Source organism: Pungitius pungitius, chromosome 13 (assembly GCF_949316345.1).
Source record: "Pungitius pungitius chromosome 13, fPunPun2.1, whole genome shotgun sequence".
Lineage (NCBI taxonomy): Eukaryota > Metazoa > Chordata > Actinopteri > Perciformes > Gasterosteidae > Pungitius > Pungitius pungitius.
Window position 1 is genome coordinate 324,748 of NC_084912.1, and position 21,100 is coordinate 345,847.

At 53.2% G+C, this 21,100-nt stretch overlaps 1 protein-coding gene across 3 annotated transcripts; it reads right to left on the reverse strand.

The window, feature by feature from the left end:
- Window positions 1–734: 734 nt before the first annotated feature.
- Window positions 735–20,563, reverse strand: LOC119213808 (cullin-9). Of its 3 annotated transcripts, none has more exons than XM_037464930.2 (45): window positions 20,102–20,563; window positions 18,893–19,570; window positions 18,513–18,667; window positions 17,741–18,382; window positions 17,521–17,662; window positions 17,251–17,441; window positions 16,732–16,918; window positions 16,480–16,608; window positions 15,935–16,124; window positions 15,571–15,772; window positions 15,016–15,206; window positions 14,745–14,941; window positions 14,363–14,511; window positions 14,184–14,272; window positions 13,836–13,941; window positions 13,540–13,767; window positions 13,367–13,457; window positions 13,100–13,289; window positions 12,792–12,897; window positions 12,605–12,700; window positions 12,318–12,493; window positions 12,093–12,226; window positions 10,340–10,525; window positions 10,079–10,105; window positions 9,348–9,463; window positions 9,085–9,267; window positions 8,767–8,924; window positions 8,304–8,532; window positions 8,057–8,228; window positions 7,822–7,967; window positions 7,228–7,354; window positions 6,369–6,574; window positions 6,053–6,291; window positions 5,372–5,489; window positions 4,999–5,262; window positions 4,782–4,922; window positions 4,269–4,433; window positions 4,019–4,182; window positions 3,820–3,913; window positions 3,508–3,582; window positions 2,907–3,017; window positions 2,702–2,819; window positions 2,496–2,629; window positions 1,931–2,022; window positions 735–1,743 (listed from the first exon to the last, which is right to left on the reverse strand). In XM_037464930.2, the coding sequence occupies exons 1-45, from the start codon at window positions 20,223–20,225 to the stop codon at window positions 1,560–1,562; spliced, it is 7,842 nt and encodes a 2,613-aa protein (XP_037320827.2). In that variant the 5' UTR covers window positions 20,226–20,563; the 3' UTR covers window positions 735–1,559. The 3 variants fall into 3 exon arrangements, with proteins under 3 accessions (XP_037320827.2, XP_037320826.2, XP_037320828.2); XM_037464929.2 differs by having other exon boundaries at window positions 10,079–10,108; window positions 20,102–20,562; XM_037464931.2 differs by lacking the exon at window positions 10,079–10,105.
- Between the last annotated feature and the right edge of the window lie 537 nt (window positions 20,564–21,100).

A 21,100-nucleotide genomic window follows, 5' to 3' on the forward strand; every position in this document is an offset into this window, starting at 1 on the left:
GGAAATAGTCACTGCATCGAATAAAAGTACTCAGAGATACATGTAAATATAAATGTAAGAAATAAAACTCAGAGAGATTAAATATACAGTGTTCATATAGACATATTCTCATTTCATCAACAGTACTGTGAATGTGCAAAATACCCTTTATTGTGACACAAACAATAATGACTCAATACTTGGTTGAACCACCTCTTTCTTTTTCCCCTTGCAAGGAGAGAAAAGACATATTTGATTCAGACTTTATTCTTTGAGTGTAAAAGAAAATCTCGCACTCCACGCAGCGTTTGGAATAGAGGCAGAGAAGTTCCATTCTGGTCTCCTCTGAGCAGAGCACCTTCTCCTTCATGTCCTCCAAACAGGATGTCTTCTGGTTTGCTCTCTTCCACGTCATGGTGCTCTGTGAGATGTTCTTTAGAAGCTAAGCGTTGCTTCATACTGAGCTCCTTGGTCTCCATGATGCTCATAATGCTCTCCAACACTCAGAGGCCTCCACAGAACACGTGTGTTTATACGGAAATTAAATTGGACTATTTACTAATTACGTGACTTAAGAATCAGAGCCACACAGGAAGTTGTCTCTGTGATTTGGTGAAATAAGATTACAAAATAAAAAAGATAAAAATATACCAGCAAAGGTTAAGACAAGTATCTTGTACTTGTACAACATACTAAAAATAACTTAGAAGTTAAATATGAACATAAACATAAAAAAGAAAAGTCAAGAGTCATCCTGCAGCAAAAAAAGCTTTTATTAAGTTTGATGCTGAAGCCGTTCAACATTTTAGAACATCAACAAACAGGGAGCCGACACCAACTGGACTCCAGAACCAGAACCAGCTCCCACTGAGACGGATCCATGGGTGGATGATTGATCGGTTATTGCAGATCCTCTCAGGATCAGCTCCTTTAGAAACATCCAACTCTACAAACACGTAAAAAAAGACTATTTGTCATAAAAATAAATGAAGGCAGAGCGTGTGATGAACCAATAAATCTTTAGATAACTCTGGATCAATAACCCTTTTTATCAGCAGCAGGAAACAAACACTTTGTTCTGAGAAGGATCACAAAGCAACAAGATCCTTCACCAGGGGACCAGAACCAGTTCAGTCCAGGAGACCTCCATGAAAACACAATCTAATCCAAACTGTTAGTGAAATCAAAATCCTCGTTTCAAACCGGTTCCAAACTATGTTTTGACTGGTTCTAACTGGTTTGAAACTGGTTTCAAACTATTTAAACAAGTTTTAGAACTAAAAATGACCAGAACTCACATGACTTTCATGTCAGAATTTACTTAGTATTTATAATTTATTTTCATAACTTAAAAGACTAAACTAAGATTTTTTTCTGCCTTAGAATTTAAATATTAAACTCTTTCCTTCGTTTCCTCGTGCTTTTGCCTTTTTGAAAACATAAAGGAGAAACACAGGAGGTGGAAGGTGAGTGCAGCCGTGATGGCGGTGGGGTGAAGAAGGACGTCTCTGCGTCTCTGGAGCCCCGCCCCCTCAGGCAAAGGGGCGGGGCCTCCCTCAGGCGAAGGGGCGGGGCCTCCCTCAGTCGAAGGGGCTGAAGTCTCTTTCCAGGTTCTCGGACTCGTCGTCGTCGGAGAAGAAGTCGTCCTCGTCGATGTCGTCCTCGTCGTAGTCCTCGTGCCACTCCGGGACGTACTCTTCATCATACTCCTCGTCCTCGTCCTCGTCGCCGTAGTTGTTGTTGTCAGAGTCTCCGGACTCCGACCTGAGGAAAAAATAGAATCATTGCTCTTCTATTGCTGCATCGTTGTTTTCTGATCACTTGTATAAACATTTATATTTGTATAGTCATTCATTTAAATAATGATGGATGTAGTGCTGATGATGATGATGATGATGATGATGATGATAGCAGCCCTCTGTGATTGCAGGCTCTCTGCAGTGGTACTCACACTTTGTTGGGGTCCTTGTTGGGGTCCTTGTTGGAGGCCTGAGTGGATTCTGGGTCCTGGCTGCTCTTGGACTGATACCCCACCCTGAAGTCCTGCAGCAGACAGAAACACTAACTGCTACTGGGAGTGAACTAGGGCTGTCCCACAATGACAGACACATCAATACAATGAGACACATGTACTTGTATGGGTCATTTCTTTGAAGTTTAAACATATTTCACAACATGTCACCTACACAAAGCATCTCTCTCTCTTTAAAGAGTAGAACCGACATCAGAGCGAGTCGTACATGAAACGGCAAATAATCAGTGGATGAAGCTCTTGTGGCTTCATGCAGTGTAAAGTCTGCAGCAGCGCCACCTGCTGGTGTATTTTTGTTTTTTACATTCAAATATCTATTATATATCTGATTTGTATCTGAAAGTGAGCCGGTCGGGACTGGAGAAGCTAAACTGGTTTGTATCCTTATAAAAATACACGCTGACGTGGTAAACACTGGTTCTGTATACCCGACTGGTTTTACAGAGTGGTCTCCCACTGGTTTCAGCCCCCTTAGACTGGTCACCTGGGTGGAGTGCTGCAGGATGGCCAGCAGGCGCTCCTGGATGCGTCGGATCAGCTCCAGTCCCGTGTTCAGATGTTCTGGTTTCAGCAGCCGGACACATGAAGCCAGGTCCGTGCACTGCAGCAGAGTCTCCTCTGAGAACACAGACAACCAGTTACCACCAGCAAGACCAGTCCGGACCTGGCTTCAAAAAGACATGGTCTCACCCAGCAGGATCTGCAGAGCGTTGGTGTGCAGGTCCAGAGCCTCCGTCTGCTGCTCCATCACGTCCATCTTCTCCGTCTCCTGGTTGTAGTAGCTGTAGACGCAGGAGTAGGCCAGAACCTGCAGACAGGGAGGACTTAAGTGTTGACAAGCAGGAGGACCATCGCCGTCCAACCAGGACGAAGACGTTGAAGAGGGAGGTGTTACCTTACGAGCCTGAGCGAGAACTTGACAGGCGTCGGTGACGAAGGTCAACGACTTCATCTGCAGAGCTTCATTGATGGACGACACTTTGTTCTGTAGGTTGATCGCAAAGTCCTGCAAGAGAGACCGGATCCACTGAGTCCTCCTCATGAAACCTCCCTGTGAGACCTCCTCATGAGTGCTCCTCGTGAAACCTCCTCCCGAGTGCTCCTCATGAAACCTCCCTGTGAGACCTCCTCATGAGTGCTCCTCATGAAACCTCCCTGTGAGACCTCCTCATGAGTGCTCCTCGTGAAACCTCCTCCCGAGTGCTCCTCATGAAACCTCCCTGTGAGACCTCCTCATGAGTGCTCCTCATGAAACCTCCCTGTGAGACCTCCTCATGAGTGCTCCTCGTGAAACCTCCTCCCGAGTGCTCCTCATGAAACCTCCTCCCGAGTGCTCCTCATGAAACCTCCTCTGCTGGTAAGAACCGCGGCCATGTAGCTTGCCGGCTAACGTTGGCCCTCAGGTGTGGCTTCAAAGTAAATGTGATCAGGCTGTTTCAAAGTGAAAGCCTTCCATTGTTAACCAATCAGTAGGAAGCAGACAGCAGGTGACCCACCTTGGCCTGGTTGTGGAAGGTGCATCGCTCGTTGTAATCCTGGAACTTCTTTTCCTGCCGCGCTGCTTTACTCACCTGCAAAAAATAACTCATTAAACAACGAGAAGACGAATGAAAAGGTCTTGAGGATTTACACTTTAATTTGAGTTTCTTGTATGATGGGTGACTAAAGACAATTATATAATATATATATATATAAACTCATATTGGGTCACTTCACATTTAATGTGATCAAAAGACAATAAGATCAGTGGTGAGGGCCATCAAGAGGTGACCAGGAAGCGGGGGTCATGTGACCGTGTGTTGACCAACCATGGCGGAGCAGTTGTAGTAATCTTTGTGTGTTGGTTTCCAGGGTTTCAGACAGCGCCAGCAGAAGCCATGGTTACACTTGGCACAGGTCATACTGAAGAGAGGGACAGACCCATCATCATCATCATCCTCTCCACGTCACCATTAGCACCACCACCACCACCACCTTCCCCACTGCACCACCAGGTGCTGAACGTACTGCAGGCAGCCTTCGTTCTTCTCGATTTGAGCCTGGCAGCTGGGGCAGCGTTTGGAAATGAGCTTGGCGAGATGTTTGCTCTGAGCCTCCATGGTCATCCCTTCATAGTAGCCTCCATCATCCATCCACTGGGACATGTGGCTGCAGCTGGCTGGGTAGTGCGCCTGGAAAAGGGGGGGGGGGGTCGGCGTCAAAGACCTGCATTCAAATTTCAGCCAGACGTGTGTGTGTGTGTGTGTGTGTGTGAGACCTCAGGGAAGTTGCAGCTGAAGCAGGAGGACCAGCAGCACCTGGAGCAGGTCCCCATGCTGCCCATGTTCTCCTTACACAGGATCTGATCACAGCCCTGAGGGTTGGTGCACCACGTCAGGTTGGAGCAGCACTCCACGTAGCCTCTGAGCAAGGCACTCTCATACTGAGAGGAGAAAATCAGGAGGAGGGGACAGGGGGGGGGGGCAGAGAGAGAGAGAGGGTTGTCGGTTCAGATTCACAATCACAGCGACATGAACTCCTTCAGAGACAGATTGTAGGAGCCATAATGTAGTTTGGTCCATCTTTACCACTAGAGGCCGCGTGGGGGGGGGGGGGGGGCATGTGTTATGTCAGCATGATCGAGGTGGCGTCCGTACTGGACATTGGACGCTATCCAGCACGGACTAAAAGAACTAGATGGTAGAAACCAGGTTGGTTCCAGGCATCCAGCAGAAAAGGACCAGGGCCTCTACAAAGATTATAGAGGATGTGACTCCTGGCCCTCGGTTACCTTGGCGATGGTGTCCTTGTCGGTGAGGATGCTGAGGAAGAACAGCGAGGTGGGCTGAGCCTGGCAGTCTGTGATTGGACAGTTACAGTTCATCACCAGGTTCTGTTCGATCCTCGCCGTCAGGTACTCCTGCCAGCAGGGCTGCAGCACACAACAACAACAATAAACCACCACCAGTAAACAACAACAACGAGTCCTGTGTGCGCCGCTGTCCCACCCTGCAGCAGTAGTGCATGCAGCTCAGCGAGGCCACCGGCTCCTTGGCGGGGGGGCGGGGCCCGAGACACACGGGGCAGGTGGGGGCGGGGCAGGTGGGGGCGGGGCTCGGCGGCGGCTCCGGGTTCCGAGTCTCGAGTCCGGCAGCCACGATGAGGTCATCAAAGTCGTCCGTGTAGCGCTGCACCAGGAGGTCCACGTTCCACCTGCAGTGGACCAGAAGGTGCTCGGCCCGGTCCAGGTCCAGACTCAGAGTCGCCGATACCTGAGAGGACAGCGGAGACATCACCACCTGTCCGTCGTCTTCGTTGTGATGTCTACATCAATGTCCTCGTCGCTGGTGGACGCCTGTAACTTCATTAGGTCAGACCGACCTGTTGGACCGTCCTCTGCATCAGCTCACGAACGTCCTCCTGCGTCATGGTCCGACCCATCGAGAAGAGGACCGCGTCCAGAACGCCGTCCTCCAGCGGCCGAGGTGTCGACGTCAGACTGCAACACACGCAGCAGAGTTTAAACGAGCTGTGATCAAATCAAACAGGGCGGTTATTTCCAGATTTAAGTTCACTTTATTTCCCCTGAAATCTGTGTAATGAAGAAAACTTTATTAACTGGAAGTATTACATAATACTATAATTATTGAATTTTGTAAAGTACACTATTTTCATTTTTTGTGTGTCATTTCAGATTTAGTTAAATTTCAAATTAAAGCTAAATCATTGTTAATTAATTAATGAGCATCTAAATTATTCCAACAAACAGGCAAACAACAAGCAAAGTTTACATTTCTTTTTTATTCTGTAAAAAATTAAACATTTTACATTTTGTCTGTTAGAAGAATTACATGAAGTGTAAAGTTAGTTTGAAAAAGCTGAAGAACATTAAGAATATGAGCAGCAATAAGAACTGAACTCTTTACTAAACGAACCATGTGATCAGGAGCCAATCAGAATCGGATTAACATTGAGATGAGGAGACACATGACGGACACATGGCAAACAGGAAACGAGGCTAAACAGAAGACAGAGTTGACCCTCGGAGGTCAGAGGTCACACCTGATGTCGGCGTCCTCCCGACCTTCGGCCCGGCTGAAGGAGAACTGGGCCTGGCCCTTCTGCGGCGTGGACGGGTCCTCAGGCAGGAACTCCACGATGTGCGGGTTGTCCTCGCTGCGGCGCACGCAGCCGCGCCCGATGACGTGCATGATGCAGGAGAGCACGTCGCCCGTGCTGCAGCCGAAGCGCCCGGCGCCCGCAGGCCGGGACGCTTCCCGCCTCTGGCAGGAGTCCAGCACCTGGGGGGGGGGGCGGACATCAGCTGAGCTCACCAAACACGGATCTAGACTTCCCATGATGCCTGTGGGACACCCACCTTGAAGACCAGGTTGTCGATGTGCATCTCCTTCTCCTGCTTCATGATGTGGACGATCAGGCAGTAGATGAAGTTCCTCTTCCTCTCCAGAGCTCCGGCCGCGTCCTCGTCCACACTCAGGTACGTCTGAGCAGGCAGCAGCCGGACGGACGAGGGGACGCCGTCCTCCCCGAGACACGCCCCCTTCTGCTTCAGCTGCAACACTCCTGGGGGTCAGAGAGGAGGAGGAGGAAGAGCAGGAGGTAAGTCAGGGAGGAGGAGGAGCAGAGGTACGTCAGTGAGGAGGCGCAGAGGGGATCAGGGAGGAAGAGGAGGCGCAGAGGGGATCAGGGAGGAGGAGGAGGCGAGAGGGGATCAGGGAGGAGGAGGAGGCGAGAGGGGATCAGGGAGGAGGAGGAGGCGAGAGGGGATCAGGGAGGAGGAGGAGGCGAGAGGGGATCAGGGAGGAGGAGGAGGCGAGAGGGGATCAGGGAGGAGGAGGAGGCGAGAGGGGATCAGGGAGGAGGAGGAGGCGAGAGGGGATCAGGGAGGAGGAGGAGGCGAGAGGGGATCAGGGAGGAGGAGGAGGCGAGAGGGGATCAGGGAGGAGGAGGAGGCGAGAGGGGATCAGGGAGGAGGAGGAGGCGCAGAGGGGATCAGGGAGGAGGAGGAGGTGAGGGGATCAGGGAGGAGGAGGAGGTGAGGGGATCAGGGAGGAGGAGGAGGAGGTGAGAGGGGATCAGGGAGGAGGAGGAGGTGAGGGGATCAGGGAGGAGGAGGAGGCGAGAGGGGATCAGGGAGGAGGAGGAGGTGAGAGGGGATCAGGGAGGAGGAGGAGGCGCAGAGGGGATCAGGGAGGAGGAGGCGCAGAGGGGCTGACCCTGGCAGGGCTCCTCCGGCTGGCTGCAGCTCAGCGGTCCTCCCTCACTGATGAGCGGCAGCAGAGCGTGCAGCAGGACAGCAGCTGATAGGCCGGTGGCCTTCAGTAGAGCTTCCACTGGAACCTCCTGCAGAGAGATGGTCAGTGAACACATCACCACATACTACAGTCGCACATACTACAGCATGTGTGAGATGTAGCAGCAAATACACGAGGGCAAAAGGGAAAAACTGCCCCCAAGAAATCTCATTTTTCAAAAGATGCCCCATAATTTCCTCCAACCATAATTACAATGTAACGTAACACGTGAAGAACATCGTGGCCTTAATGACAGTCCAGGTGACACAGAATGTTTGATGGGTGCTATACACGGCTTAGCGTGCTATACACGGCTTAGCGTGCTATACACGGCTTAGCGTGCTATACACGGCTTAGCGTGCTATACACAGCTTAGCGTGCTATACACAGCTTAGCGTGCTATACACAGCTTAGCGTGCTATACACAGCTTAGCGTGCTATACACAGCTTAGCGTGCTATACACAGCTTAGCGTGCTATACACAGCTTAGCGTGCTATACACAGCTTGGAGCTCACCTGGTGGCTGTTGAGCTGCAGCAGGATGAACATCTGCAGAGTTGAGACGTGAAGCTTCAAGCAGCCAAACTGAAGCTCAGCGTGACCGAGCCACGTCCACTGGAGACGCCGAGGCTTCGAGAGGCTCAGACCCAGCATGGACTGACCTGGAGACAGTCATACTTGGTCAACTGGTTAACGACTAAGAGGAACTGGGTCAACTGGGTACGGACTGTAAGAAGAACTGGGTACTGACTGTGAGAGTAGAACTGGGTGAACTGCTTCAGGTAGGAGCAGAGCTCTTCTGGAAAGTGTTTTGTGGGTTCGTCCAGAAAGCAGAGCGAGGACACGGCCCAGCAGCGTGGGGAGAGAACCAGAACCTGGACCTCCGCCTCCTCCTCTGACTCCACCCATTCCTCCTCCATTATCTGCAGAAACAACAAAGGTTAAAATTCCGACTATTCATCATCAGAATAAAGCAAGCAAACAAAACTCCAAATAACCTGGAGATGGTTTGGTGGGTTTTTGCCAACCTGGTCGTGCTCCTGCAGGCACCGGTCCAGCTGCTGCAGGCGATACAGGTGGAACTCCTGCTGCAGCTCCGCCGACTCGCTCAGGTTCTTCAGCATCTGCTGAGGGAATCGACTCGGGAAGCAGCTGCCGATCTGATCGATCACAGCGCTCTCCAGCCACACGTTCCCCTGAGCCAGCAGCCGGTCGCCCAGGTAGTACCTGAGCAGGAGAGCGAGGGGTTAGGCCAGTGGTCCCCAACCGCCGGGCCGCAGAGAGAAAAAAACCTCTCCCATTTGAATCTTTACTACGAAAAATATTAAAGTTTTAAAAATGACCAGATTCTCTAATTTTGGAAAATGACCAGATTCTCTCCTGCTGCGTGAGGCAGAAAAGGAGCGCTGGATTAGAGGAACCCAGACGCGGAAGTCGGTGCGTCGGCAGCGGCGCTCAGACCTGTAGAAGTGCTCAAAGGTGTTGGCGAGCTCCAGACCCGACAGGAAGAGCATCGGCTCCAAAAACTGCTGCAGACGCTGGAGAGTCTCGGTGCTGCCCGACGCCGCCCCGCTGGCCTGGATGGTGGAGTCGATGTACTGAGAGAAACGCTCACTCACCTGGTGGGGAGGGAGAGAGACCCAGAGCGGTTCTTATCCTCACAGAGGTCATGTCTAAGGTCACCAGTTTATGCCCCACCATGATAAGAACAATGATGTTTTCTGTCCTCTCATCACTAGTCTCATGTGCTCCGCCCCCCCTGCGTGGACCCAGACTCACGTGCATGGCCCTGAGGATGGAGAGCTGCAGGAGCGCTGAGGAGAATCCGTGTCTGAGCGCGAGCACGAAGGCAGTCTGCTGACCAAACAGCTCCTCCATGGCGTTCTTCAGCCGGATGTACAGAGTCCGGTAGCGCTCCACGAAGTCTGGCAGACTGCAGCTGGACTCCAGGAACTTCTTCACCTGAGGGGGGGGGGGCAAGCATGTGAGGACCGGGAAGCGTGGAACAGGTTCCTCCTTCGAGGCCCGTGGGTGAGCGTTACCTGGCGCTGTACCACTCCCTGCCAGCAGAGGGCGATGCCCGCGATGCTGCTGCTCTTCAGCCGGGGTTTGGTCGAGGAGGCCGCGGGCGTTTCTTTGTTTTTACCCTCTTTACCATCTGGAGGACGAATGAGATAAAACAGGTCTTCTTGAGAGCCTCTTGGTGAGTGGATTAAAATGTGACAAAGAGAAATGATGAAGCAGAGCAGCCTCGTCGCTTCTCTTCCATCTGAGGTGAAAGCACGTCAGATGGACACAGGAAGCCACCAGGCCAAAACAAGTGACTGCTTCTACACTAACAAGTAGCACTACTCGGAAGACTTCAGCACGGGGGTGTGGTGGTTAGCACTGTGTCCTCACAGAAGGTCCTAGGACCATCCCCCCCAGCACATTTCTGAGTGGCGTCTCCATGTTCTCTGCCTGCCCCCCCCTCTAGTCCAGAGACATGCTCTGGGGCTTAATGGTGACCCTGAATGTCCCATAGGTTTGTGAATGGGTGAGTGTCTCTATGTGACTGGAGACCAGTCCAGTGGCCCCAGTCTCTCCTGAGATTGACCCACTCAGAAGCAGAATAGGAGACGACTGACTGTTCAGGGGTAAAGTTTGAGGAGGATTGAAGATCTCTTCCTCTAGTCCACCAGCAGGGGGCGACGACTCGGCTTCCTGTATCATCTGCACTGTGAGACGTTACAGGGTGCAAACAGCAGATTGACCTCTGACCTCTGTTACTTACTCTTCAGCTCCTTGCTTCGGTTGAGACCTTCTGAAAACAAAATAAACTCTTTAGACATTCAGCTAACATTTATCATTCCATGACCACTGGTTTCATTGATCCATGTTTACCGATTGGATCCATCGACATTCATCCATCAATCATTTAGCAAAACGTCCCTTACACGTGTGTTCAATTATGTAAACCCCGCCTTCTCCCCGTGACGTCACAGTGACGTCACAGTGACATCACGCCTTAGACACAATCACGCGGTGGACTCACTGCATTTCACTGGTGGTTTGAGCTCCTCACTCTCCAGCCGGCTGGTGTCCACGTGGACCAGCAGGTGTGTGAGGCGTCTCACTCTGGAGTTAAAGAAGGCCGCGCGGCTTTTACAGCGGCGGATCGACTCGCCGTTTCCCAGGTACTCGCTCAGCAGCCAGGACAGAGGGCTAGACGCAGAGGATTCTGGGTAAACACAGAAAGAGCATGAGAGCTGGTGGTGCCATCGACATCAGTGTGTGTGTGTACCTGACAGTGTGATGCTGTGTGTGTGTACCTGACAGTGTGATGCTGTGTGTACCTGACAGTGTGATGCTGTGTGTGTGTGTGTGTGTACCTGACAGTGTGATGCTGTGTGTGTGTGTGTACCTGACAGTGTGACACTGTGTGTGTGTGTGTGTGTGTGTACCTGACAGTGTGATGCTGTGTGTGTGTGTGTGTGTACCTGACAGTGTGACACTGTGTGTGTGTGTGTGTACCTGACAGTGTGATGCTGTGTGTGTGTGTGTGTGTGTACCTGACAGTGTGATGCTGTGTGTGTGTGTACCTGACAGTGTGACACTGTGTGTGTGTGTGTGTACCTGACAGTGTGACACTGTGTGTGTGTGTGTGTACCTGACAGTGTGACACTGTGTGTGTGTACCTGACAGTGTGATGCTGTGTGTGTGTGTGTGTGTGTGTGTGTGTACCTGACAGTGTGATGCTGTGTGTGTGTGTGTGTGTGTGTACCTGACAGTGTGATGCTGTGTGTGTGTGTGTGTGTGTGTGTGTACCTGACAGTGTGATGCTGTGTGTGTGTGTACCTGACAGTGTGATGCTGTGTGTGTGTGTGTACCTGACAGTGTGATGCTGTGTGTGTGTGTGTACCTGACAGTGTGATGCTGTGTGTGTGTGTGTACCTGACAGTGTGATGCTGTGTGTGTGTGTGTGTACCTGACAGTGTGATGCTGTGTGTGTGTGTGTACCTGACAGTGTGATGCTGTGTGTGTGTGTGTGTACCTGACAGTGTGATGCTGTGTGTGTGTGTGTGTGTACCTGACAGTGTGACACTGTGTGTGTGTGTACCTGACAGTGTGACACTGTGTGTGTGTGTGTGTACCTGACAGTGTGATGCTGTGTGTGTGTGTGTGTGTACCTGACAGTGTGATGCTGTGTGTGTGTGTGTGTGTGTGTACCTGACAGTGTGACACTGTGTGTGTGTGTGTGTGTACCTGACAGTGTGATGCTGTGTGTGTGTGTGTGTGTACCTGACAGTGTGACACTGTGTGTGTGTACCTGACAGTGTGATGCTGTGTGTGTGTGTGTGTGTACCTGACAGTGTGATGCTGTGTGTGTGTGTACCTGACAGTGTGATGCTGTGTGTGTGTGTACCTGACAGTGTGATGCTGTGTGTGTGTGTGTGTGTACCTGACAGTGTGATGCTGTGTGTGTGTGTGTGTGTGTGTACCTGACAGTGTGATGCTGTGTGTGTGTGTGTGTGTGTGTGTGTACCTGACAGTGTGATGCTGTGTGTGTGTGTACCTGACAGTGTGATGCTGTGTGTGTGTACCTGACAGTGTGATGCTGTGTGTGTGTGTGTGTGTGTGTGTGTACCTGACAGTGTGATGCTGTGTGTACCTGACAGTGTGATGCTGTGTGTGTGTACCTGACAGTGTGATGCTGTGTGTGTGTACCTGACAGTGTGATGCTGTGTGTGTGTACCTGACAGTGTGATGCTGTGTGTGTGTACCTGACAGTGTGATGCTGTGTGTACCTGACAGTGTGATGCTGTGGACGATGGGGGTGATCAGAGCCTCCCAGCAGGTTCGACCCAGAGCTTCAGCTGCCTCGGGATCCGGAAGGAAGCGATCAGCAAACATCTGCTCGTGTCTCAGAGCGCTGTTCAGTCTGAAGAGACACAACTACTAGTCAACAGGCACCAAGAGCAGCGCTAACGGTGCTATTAACGAAACCATTACAGTGCTTTTGAGGCACTTACTTGTTGAAGAGCTGCAAGAGCTGCATCTTGTCCTCCATCACCTCCTGACACCAGGTGTGGGCCTTAGTGCTGTAGAACAGGTAGGTCCGACAGCACAGCTGCTCCTTGAACACCGGCCAGAAGGTCGGCTTTGGACCAAGGACCTCGAAGCCGTGGACCCGAGTGTCGATTCCTCCCTGTCAGAGGGGGAGGAGTCAAGGAGAAGGTATGGGAGATTCAGTAGGTGGTCAATACACAGGGGTGGAGTCAGTAGGGTCCTGTTAATGGTGGGAAGGTCCAGTACGAACCTGCTGACATCTTTTGACCCGGATCTGGATAATTGACCAGAATCTGGTCATGTTCTCCAGAAGAACCACCCGACTGGCTGACGGGGTCACATTCACCTGCACACACACACACACACACACGTGAGTCTTGTGGGGGGGGGGGGATATCACAGACTGAGCCTTCATCAGAGAGCAGGAGGAGACTCACCGTGTTGAGTTCTGTGCTGATGTTGGTTGGATCGTCGCCCCCCAGCACCAGGACCCGGGCCGGCATGTAGCTGGAGTCCTCGCTGGCCACCTGCACGGCCAGTTGTCTAAAGAACAAACCACGGTCATCGTGCTGCTGCAGCGTGGCCCCGTCTTCATTTAAACACCTTTCATGTTCAGTCTTCAGATCAATTCAAATATATTTAGGATTCTAATTTTATAGAGTAATGTAAATTTGTTTGACACTCAAATATTTGTAGAGTTTAATCTTCCAATTCATGTTAATAATGGTTATGTTAGCCCCCCCACCTGATGACAACTCCTTTGTGCATGTAGATGTTGATGAAGTGCGAGCCGGTGCAGCCGTTGGACTCCCAGTAGGATTTGGGGTTCTTGTCAGTCAGCTTGTTTGCTCGATGGTGATTGGACGAAACCTCCACCTTCTCCCAGCACTTGTCCTCCTTGAGCTCCACGCTGGAGCCTGAACACAGCACATGGTCTTCATATTCAATTACAGCATTTGTAACTTTATCAGGTGTTAGTGAACAACAAATGGATGGTTGAATGTGAACCGACCTTGGCAGAGGTTCCTGAGGAACACGTCAAAGAAGGGGATGTTGATTGGCTGATGGCTGCGGCGATGCTCCTCGATCTGACCCAACACCAGCTGACAGGAACACAAAGTGTTGATGACTCACCGTCCTCAGCTGCAGTGAGGTACCCACACAAGCCTGCTGGCTCCGGCCTACCTGGATACATCCCGCCAGGACGCTGGTGGTCATCTTCTTGTAGAGGCTGGCGTACTTCTCACAGTCAGTGATGAGGTCCCTCAGCTCGGTGACCAGCAGCAGGTTGGTGCTGTGTTTGTCCAGAGCTTTCCCCAAAGCCTCTTTGGTCCCCAGGCGGCACATCACCACCGTGTAGTCCTTGTTCAGGGACGCCAGCCGGTACAGGAAGCGGATGAACTGCTGGACCACCTAAGCGACCCATGACAGGAGGTCAACAAACAGGAGGCGGGCCTAGTGCCCCCCCGGTCTGAACCCACCTCTCTGTCGCTGATGAAGGCCGTCATGGAGGACAAGCAGGGCTCGATGCTCTCGTGCCACGGCAGCATGTCCTCCTGGTAGCTGTCCAGGAACTTGTTCAGGATCCTGCAGGAAACAAACAGCCAATGAGACGAGCTCCACCTCCACCTCACCTCAAAAGGTTACAGGGGGGGGGGTGTCTATCGTACAAATTAGGCTGGGAGCAACTTCACATGGAGTCAATGCTTGGCCTCCACACCACGGCCTTCAATCAGCACGCTCTCAACTAAACTTGAGATCATTGAGATTATTAGATTATTAGATTATTAGATTATTAGATTAATAATCCAGGCGCAGCCTCCCCGTACCTGAGGATGGACAGCTGGACGGCCCGGTCGGCTCGGTGCTGCTCCATCAGACGAACCAGATCCTGGTAAGTGTCCCGACTGTGCGTCACCTGGGAGACACGCGACGATGAATCCACGGGTCAATACGCATCGAGCCGATCGGCTCCCTTCTGATCAATAAGCCCCACGTAGGCCCGTACCTGGCTGCGTTCGCCCTCCAGCTGAGAGCCGTCGTCACAAAGCAGCTGCTCCAGAGTCTGGATCACCTCTTTAGTGGCCGTCAGCTCCTTCAGACTCACAAGCAACATCTGCAGCTCCGTGTCCTTGAAGTCCAGCTGCTCGCGGCCCTCTGAGCACCACAGAAGAAGAATGGGAAAATATACAATGAAGCATCTGGTTCCAATCGATTGGGATGATTAAGACAACGTAGTTCAGTAGGGACGGGAACCATCTGCTGGTGGGGGCGTGCTCACCTGCACGACCTGACTTTAACAACGGCCATCATTAAGAAGAACTCCATAGAAACAGATGTTCTCTCCGATCCAAAGGGAAAAGACAGTGGACTGTGGTCATGTGACCTACCTTTGCTCTCCAGTTTGTGCACCATGGAGATGTGGTTGAGGGCGATGATGGCCAGCATGGTCTCGGCACTGGACAGAGTGAGACACTTCTTGAGGACGGCGGTGACGCCGGCGGCCACCAGCTGCTCCGCCAGGCTCTTGTGGTTGGAGATGAGCACGATGAGGACCAGCAGGCCGTTACGCACCGACGGCATGCAGCTGCACAGAAGGTCTGGGGTCAATACGGGGCCCCGGCAGGGGGCCGGCGGCTGAGCAGCAGGGCGCAGACTCACCCTTTGGTCTGCAGCATGAGGTCGATGGCGGCGGGGACGGCTCCCAGGAGGCCTCTGGAGCCTTCGGGCGTGGCCGACCCGATGCTGGCGAAGATCTCCAACATCACCTGAGTGCCGGACTCGGAGAGCGGGAGGCTGCTGCCTGCGCTGTGCAGGTCGTGTTTACTGGCTCCAGAGATGACCTTCAGCGTCTGACAACAAGAAACATCATCAAGACGTGATCAAGACGGGGGAAATGATTCCAAACCTTCCGTCTGCCTTTGACTGTTCCTCAAACGTCTACACACATCGAGACAGAGGGTCACATGACCAGCAGTAAAGACCGCCTCCTGCTTCATTTGACTGGCAAAAGGTTGCGTTTACTACTGTTGTTACTACAACAACAAGAGACCCACGGACCACCACAGGATGGAAGCACCACGCTCGCTGTCAGCAGGTCAGAATCTTCAGGAGGAGAAACCAAGCCGAAGATTCTCCTTCTGACCTTTGAGGACCAGACCGTTAACACACGCTCTGCCTTTACAGACTTCAGAAGGTACGAAGGCCGAGTCTCACTGCAAGTGCCAGCTGCTGGACGTGGGTGGAGGTGGAGAACTCCTGCATGCAGGACAGGACGGCTTTGACTCCGCCCTCGGTGGCTAAGGAAACCCTCCACTCGTACTTCAGCATGAGGAGGTGTGTGAGTCTCAGCGCGCCCATCAGCACGTCTTTGGAGGAGGAGCCCAGCATCTCCACCAGCAGCTTCAGCACCTTGTCCCTGGGGGAGGACGGAGACACATAAACCCTGAGCATCTGAGTGGACTAACTGATTGAGGATCATTGGTATCACGTTCAGGTGTAAGGCCTAAGGAGCAGAGACTTGAACCAGCCTGCGGCTCGGTGTATTTCCTGGAGCGCTGCACCTGTGATGGATGCTCACCGGATGCTCTGAGCAGAGTCGCTCCTCATGGGGTTCTTTTCCTGGACTCCCTTCTCCTCCAGCAGCCTGGTGAGGAAGAGCACGGCGGCCAGCTGGTCTGAGCCCGACCCCCCCTTCCTCAGGATGTCCACCACCTCCCCCAGTTTCTCCAACACCGTCTTCTTGCCCTGGACCCGCGGGTTGTTGAACACTGCAGGAGGAGGGCTCTCATTCACACTCAAGGTATTTTACAGCTTACTCTGTACAATGGACTTCTATTTATGTCCTTCTTCCACCAGCTACAGATCTAACAAATAAAAAAGCGAGTAGAAAGAAATGAAGATTCACACACTCTGAAGAGCACAATGTATAAATATGTGTTAGCATGCGGTTCTGCTAATATTGCACAAGAATTGGTGACATGACATGAAGTCACAGGTCTGTGTGTGTGTGTGTGTGTGTGTGTGTGTGTAGTGGGGCTGTTATCAGGTGTCTCATCAGCCCGATGCCCCCCCCCGGATGTTTAGACCAGCACAGCGTTGTTCCTCCCCGAGTCCGTCCCCTACCTTTCATCTTGTCCTCCAGGTCCTCGGGGTACGTGCTGTCGTCCTCGGGGGGCAGCTCCCTCTCCGTCTCCGAGCTGCCGGCCTCGACAGGAAGTTCCTTCTTTGCCTTCTTGGAGACGGAGCGCATCGCTGAGGAAGAGGAGGGTGAGAGTGGTGAAGAAGAGATGAGTCCTCAGAACCCACAGAGGTTTCAGCTGGAGACACAGCAGTCAGACTGATGGACTTTATGGAGTTGTCTTGTTATGTCCTCACCCAGCAGCTCTTCCTCCTCCTGACCTCCTCCTCCTCGTCTCAGGTAGTGTTTGGAGAAGGTGTGGGAACACAGCAGGTCGCTCTGACAAGACGACGGAAGCTTCTGCGTCAGGTAGTGAAGCAGCTTCTTCGCCACGTCTCCGTGGACAGACAAGCCAATCAGAGACGAGTCGTCCAGCTCTGCCTCCTTCAGGACAGAGACAAGCAGGACGCACAGAAGACAGCGCGAGGAGTCCATTAGAAGGAGTTAACCTTTATTGAACCAGGGAATCCCATTCAGATTCAAACCTCCTTGACTTTAGGTTCATTTAAATAAAACCATTGTCTTTTTTGGGAAGCAGTCTGTGTTTCTCTCATTTTTAATTTAAACGAGCCTCTCAGAGGACACAAAAGACCTCATTACGTCCTGAGAATGCAAGGAGTGTTGTCTGGACGATGAAGACACACAGGTAGTCCTTAAGAAAACAAAGACGGGAACCTCAGTTTCCCAGCATGCTCCTTGGCATGCGTGCTCCTCACCTGGTCCTCCAGGCTCTGCTGCAGGATGCTGCTGACCTCCTGCTGCTGTTTGAGCTCCAGCTTCTTGATGAAGAAGAGAATCTCCCACCACTCGGCCCGACTCAGGGCCCGCCTCTCCAGGTGCAGACCCTCGGACAGGTAAGGCAGAGAGTAGAGACCACCGGGGGGCTTGGAAAAGAACGTCTGGCTCACTGAGGGAGCACAAGAAGAACCACGCCTCCTGAGGTCAGGTACAGACAGGTGGACACCTGAGGTGGGATCGGATCTTACCAGCCGTGAGCCTCAGCGCCTCCGTCAGGGTGGAGGCCTTCTCCTGAGTCTCCTTCTCAGCCTGACTGCTGCTGCCCCCGCCCTGTACCTCCACCATGTGCCAGTGGACCCAGTAGGTCCTGGACAGGGCGTTCCAGTACACCTGAGCAGAGACACGGGCCCGTTATCGTGGTCTGGACGACGTGGAGCCGAGTGCATTAACAGCAGAACCGGGCCTCACCTGGACAGGTGGCGAGCCGTCGTTGCTGTAGCGGAACTCGCCCTCGTCCCCGGCGCTGACCTCCTCGTAGTCCTCCAGCATGCGGACCTGCATGCCGCTCTTCAGGTTGTCCTGCACGTACTCCACGTAGGCCGAGCGGCTGGCGAAGTCGGAGCGCGTTTTGTACCCGTTTCCCGTCTGCTTCTTGGGTGGCGAGGAGGAGGAGGAGGAGGAGGAGGAGGAGGAGGAGGCGGCGGCTGCAGGAGCGGCGACAGTGCTGAGGGCAACAGGGGAGGCGCAGAAGCGAGGCTGAAAGATGGACCTCAGGACGGGGCGGGACGCATCCTCCCCGGGGTCCTCCCTGCAGGCCCCGCCTCCTCCCTGGACGTGGGCGGAGCCATCGGGAGACTGGCGGTTCCGGTCCCAGCCCATCACCCGGACCAGCTCCGAGATGAGGTTGGCCATAGCAACAGTGAAGTCGAACTCCCGCTGCATGCGGACGTGATCCGTCTGGTGGGCGGTGCTAGAGGAGGAGGAGGCGGGGGAGGGGCTGGCCTCCTGTCTGTCAGAGTTAGACTCCGCCCCCGCTGTGTTGAGTTTGTCCATCAGTGACGTCACGCACAGGTAACGCTTCACCAGAGAGAAGAGCAGCTTTCCGGGGATCTGAGACGGACCAAATCAACCAGAAGAATCAATCATTTCATTTAATAACAAAGAGGATTATTAAAAAGTAATCAAATAAAAGTACTGGTAAGAATAAAAGGAATAGTATGATTCTATAAGAACATGTCACCTGAGGCAGGTGGATCCCCTCAAAGGAGATGCCGTGCTCCTCTGAGGACGTGGTCTCTGCAAACAGCTCCAGGAGAGTGTAGCGGTTATCAAAGTCCATGTGCTGCTCAATGCCGTCCTGCTGACTGAGGGACAGCAGGACATACGCACGACTTCCTGTAGGAGGGACAGGGGGACAGGGAGAAGAAAAGCAAGACAGGGTGACCGGCTGACTCTTGGTTTAGCAGAACAACCCTCCTCCCCGTAGCGCCTACACCCCCCATGCAACAGGTCCAGGACCAGAGCAGACTAAACCAGGTCCAGAGCAGACTAGACCAGGACCAGAGCAGACTAGACCAGGACCAGAGCAGACTTCAGAGAGCAGGGTGGTCCGGTGGGTACCTGCGTCGTGGGAGGCGAGCGCCCGCAGCATCTTGCCGGCGCTGCGTCGGGTCTGCGTCTCCTTGTTGCACAGCAGCTCCATCAGCAGGTTGAGGGCGCCGGTCTCCTTGAAGACGCCGACCAGCGAGCCGATGCCGGCGTAGGCGCTCAGCACGTGGATGGTGTGCGTGATGCTGATGGAGAAGTCGCTCTTCTTGGCCATCTGCTTCCTGGCTCGACACACCAGGTTCTTCACGTCGTCCTTCATGTCCGACAACTCCACCTCGTCGAAGGTCACGTCGGCAGGGAACTCTGCGGCGGTGCCCGGGCGTCCGTGGTCGGCCTCGCCGCACCGCGCCTCTGGCTGCAGCGGGCGCTGCGCGTCCGTCTTCCTCTTGCCGAGCAGCCCGGGGCAGTTGGCGTACACGTCCTCCGTGGACATCCACATCAGGATGTTCTCCGGCTTGCTGTCTCCTGACGTGGGGCCGGCTGCCCCGTCTGACCCCGAGCTGCCCGCTTCGCTGGCTCCGCCCCCCAAGCCGGAGCCGTCGTCGACGGTGACCAGGCACCAGCGAATCAGGTACTCCGTCTGGCCGTCGTGGTTGCGGCGCTGGCGGATCAGCTCCTCCGGATACGCCTGCAGCCTCGGGCCCAGCTGGACCAGCAGGTTCCCATTGCGCCGCTCGCCCACCATGGTCACTGAGGAGAAGTTATCGATCAGCAGATAACAGCCTCGCCGAGGAAAACAGCACGAGAACACCTCACCACGCACATCCTGTTCACGTGTACACTGTTTGTTATCAGGACTCATCGGACACCTGAGGGAGCGCGCACACGCACGCGCACACACACGCGCGCGCACGCACGCAGCTATTATCACTAACGCAGACTTGCTATTGGATGGGAAGTTATCTAGTGTCAGTAAATAGCCGGGCCCGAGCTAGCCATAATGCTAACCTTAGCACTGGACTTAGACATATTACATTCCATGGATTCCTCTAGCCCCCCCCCCCCCCCGATCAACGGTTTCATTAAGCAACGTGTACAGCTGCGGTTTCCCCTGACGTCACTCTGAGGCGTTTTTAAAAGTGGCATTCCCGTGGATAAAGCGCTGGTTCGTGTGCGGTACGGAGGCCGGATGGAGGCGTGCGCTCAGTACTCGGGCCTGATCTCAGGTCCGCCTGGGTCAGCCCGGAAGGCGGCTACGCTCCGTCAGGTGAGTCGGCTTACCTGCCGTGTCGCAGACGTCACCGCTCGTCGCTGTCTCCCCCCTCGCGCGCTGTTCTGTCTTCCGCCTGCTGGCTTCCGTCGTGTCGTTGTCCCCCGGAGCCGCGCGCCGCTGCTGGATGCGCATTAGCGCACTGTGACCGGGACCGGGCGGTTCTTCTTCTACGTCCTCTTCCTCCGCGCGCCGACGTTTCTTCTTCTGCGGGTAACTTGCGGATCGAAGAGCGCATTGAAAAGAGGCGCGCGCCCCCTGCCGCGTGTCCCAGATGTTGCACCGCTGATCACTTCCGTGTTGACGTAGAGACGTTTAAAGATATCGATTTTAAAACGTGGTTGAACTTCGATGTTTGGTCTAAAATGTATTTTTAAAAGTTTTAAAAGAGTCTGGCGCGCTCTCTGACGGCATGTGGGTGAGGTGTGAAACCCGGATGTACTGACGCGAGGTCTCGTGTACCCCCCTTTAGAAGGTTAGTGCGCGAGCCAGTGTGTGTCTTTTTTTCCCCCCTATTGATCACACGGCATGTTTAGCATCACCGGGATGACGTCAGAGGCTGGACACTGTCGGTATTCCGGGTCACATCGGAGCCCCGCGGTCTGTTTCTAGAAGCAGGTTCAGTGTAAACTCCGTTTGTTCACCCTGAGATGAGTTTCATAAAGTAACTAAACCAGGTCAGTCGCTATGGTAACTGAGCCTGTGAACCTCACCTGGTCGGGAGCAGGTGTTCTTCTTTCACAGGCTCCTCCCCCTGAGAGCAGCCAGCCAATGACACAGCGCGCTTTCATTTCCTCATTCATTCATCTGAATCACTTTCCACATATAAGACTAAAGTGTCTCCTGGAACATGGATGTCCTTTTCTGGACGATCCTGTTGATGAAGAAGCGCTTTTACTTCAGTGTTTTGTGTCCCACTTTGTGGTTCTTTGTGTCTCTCTTTTTACTTTGTGTCTTTGTTGTTGTTGTCATGTGTCTTCCGGATGGTTCCACCAACAGGAGTTTTGCTA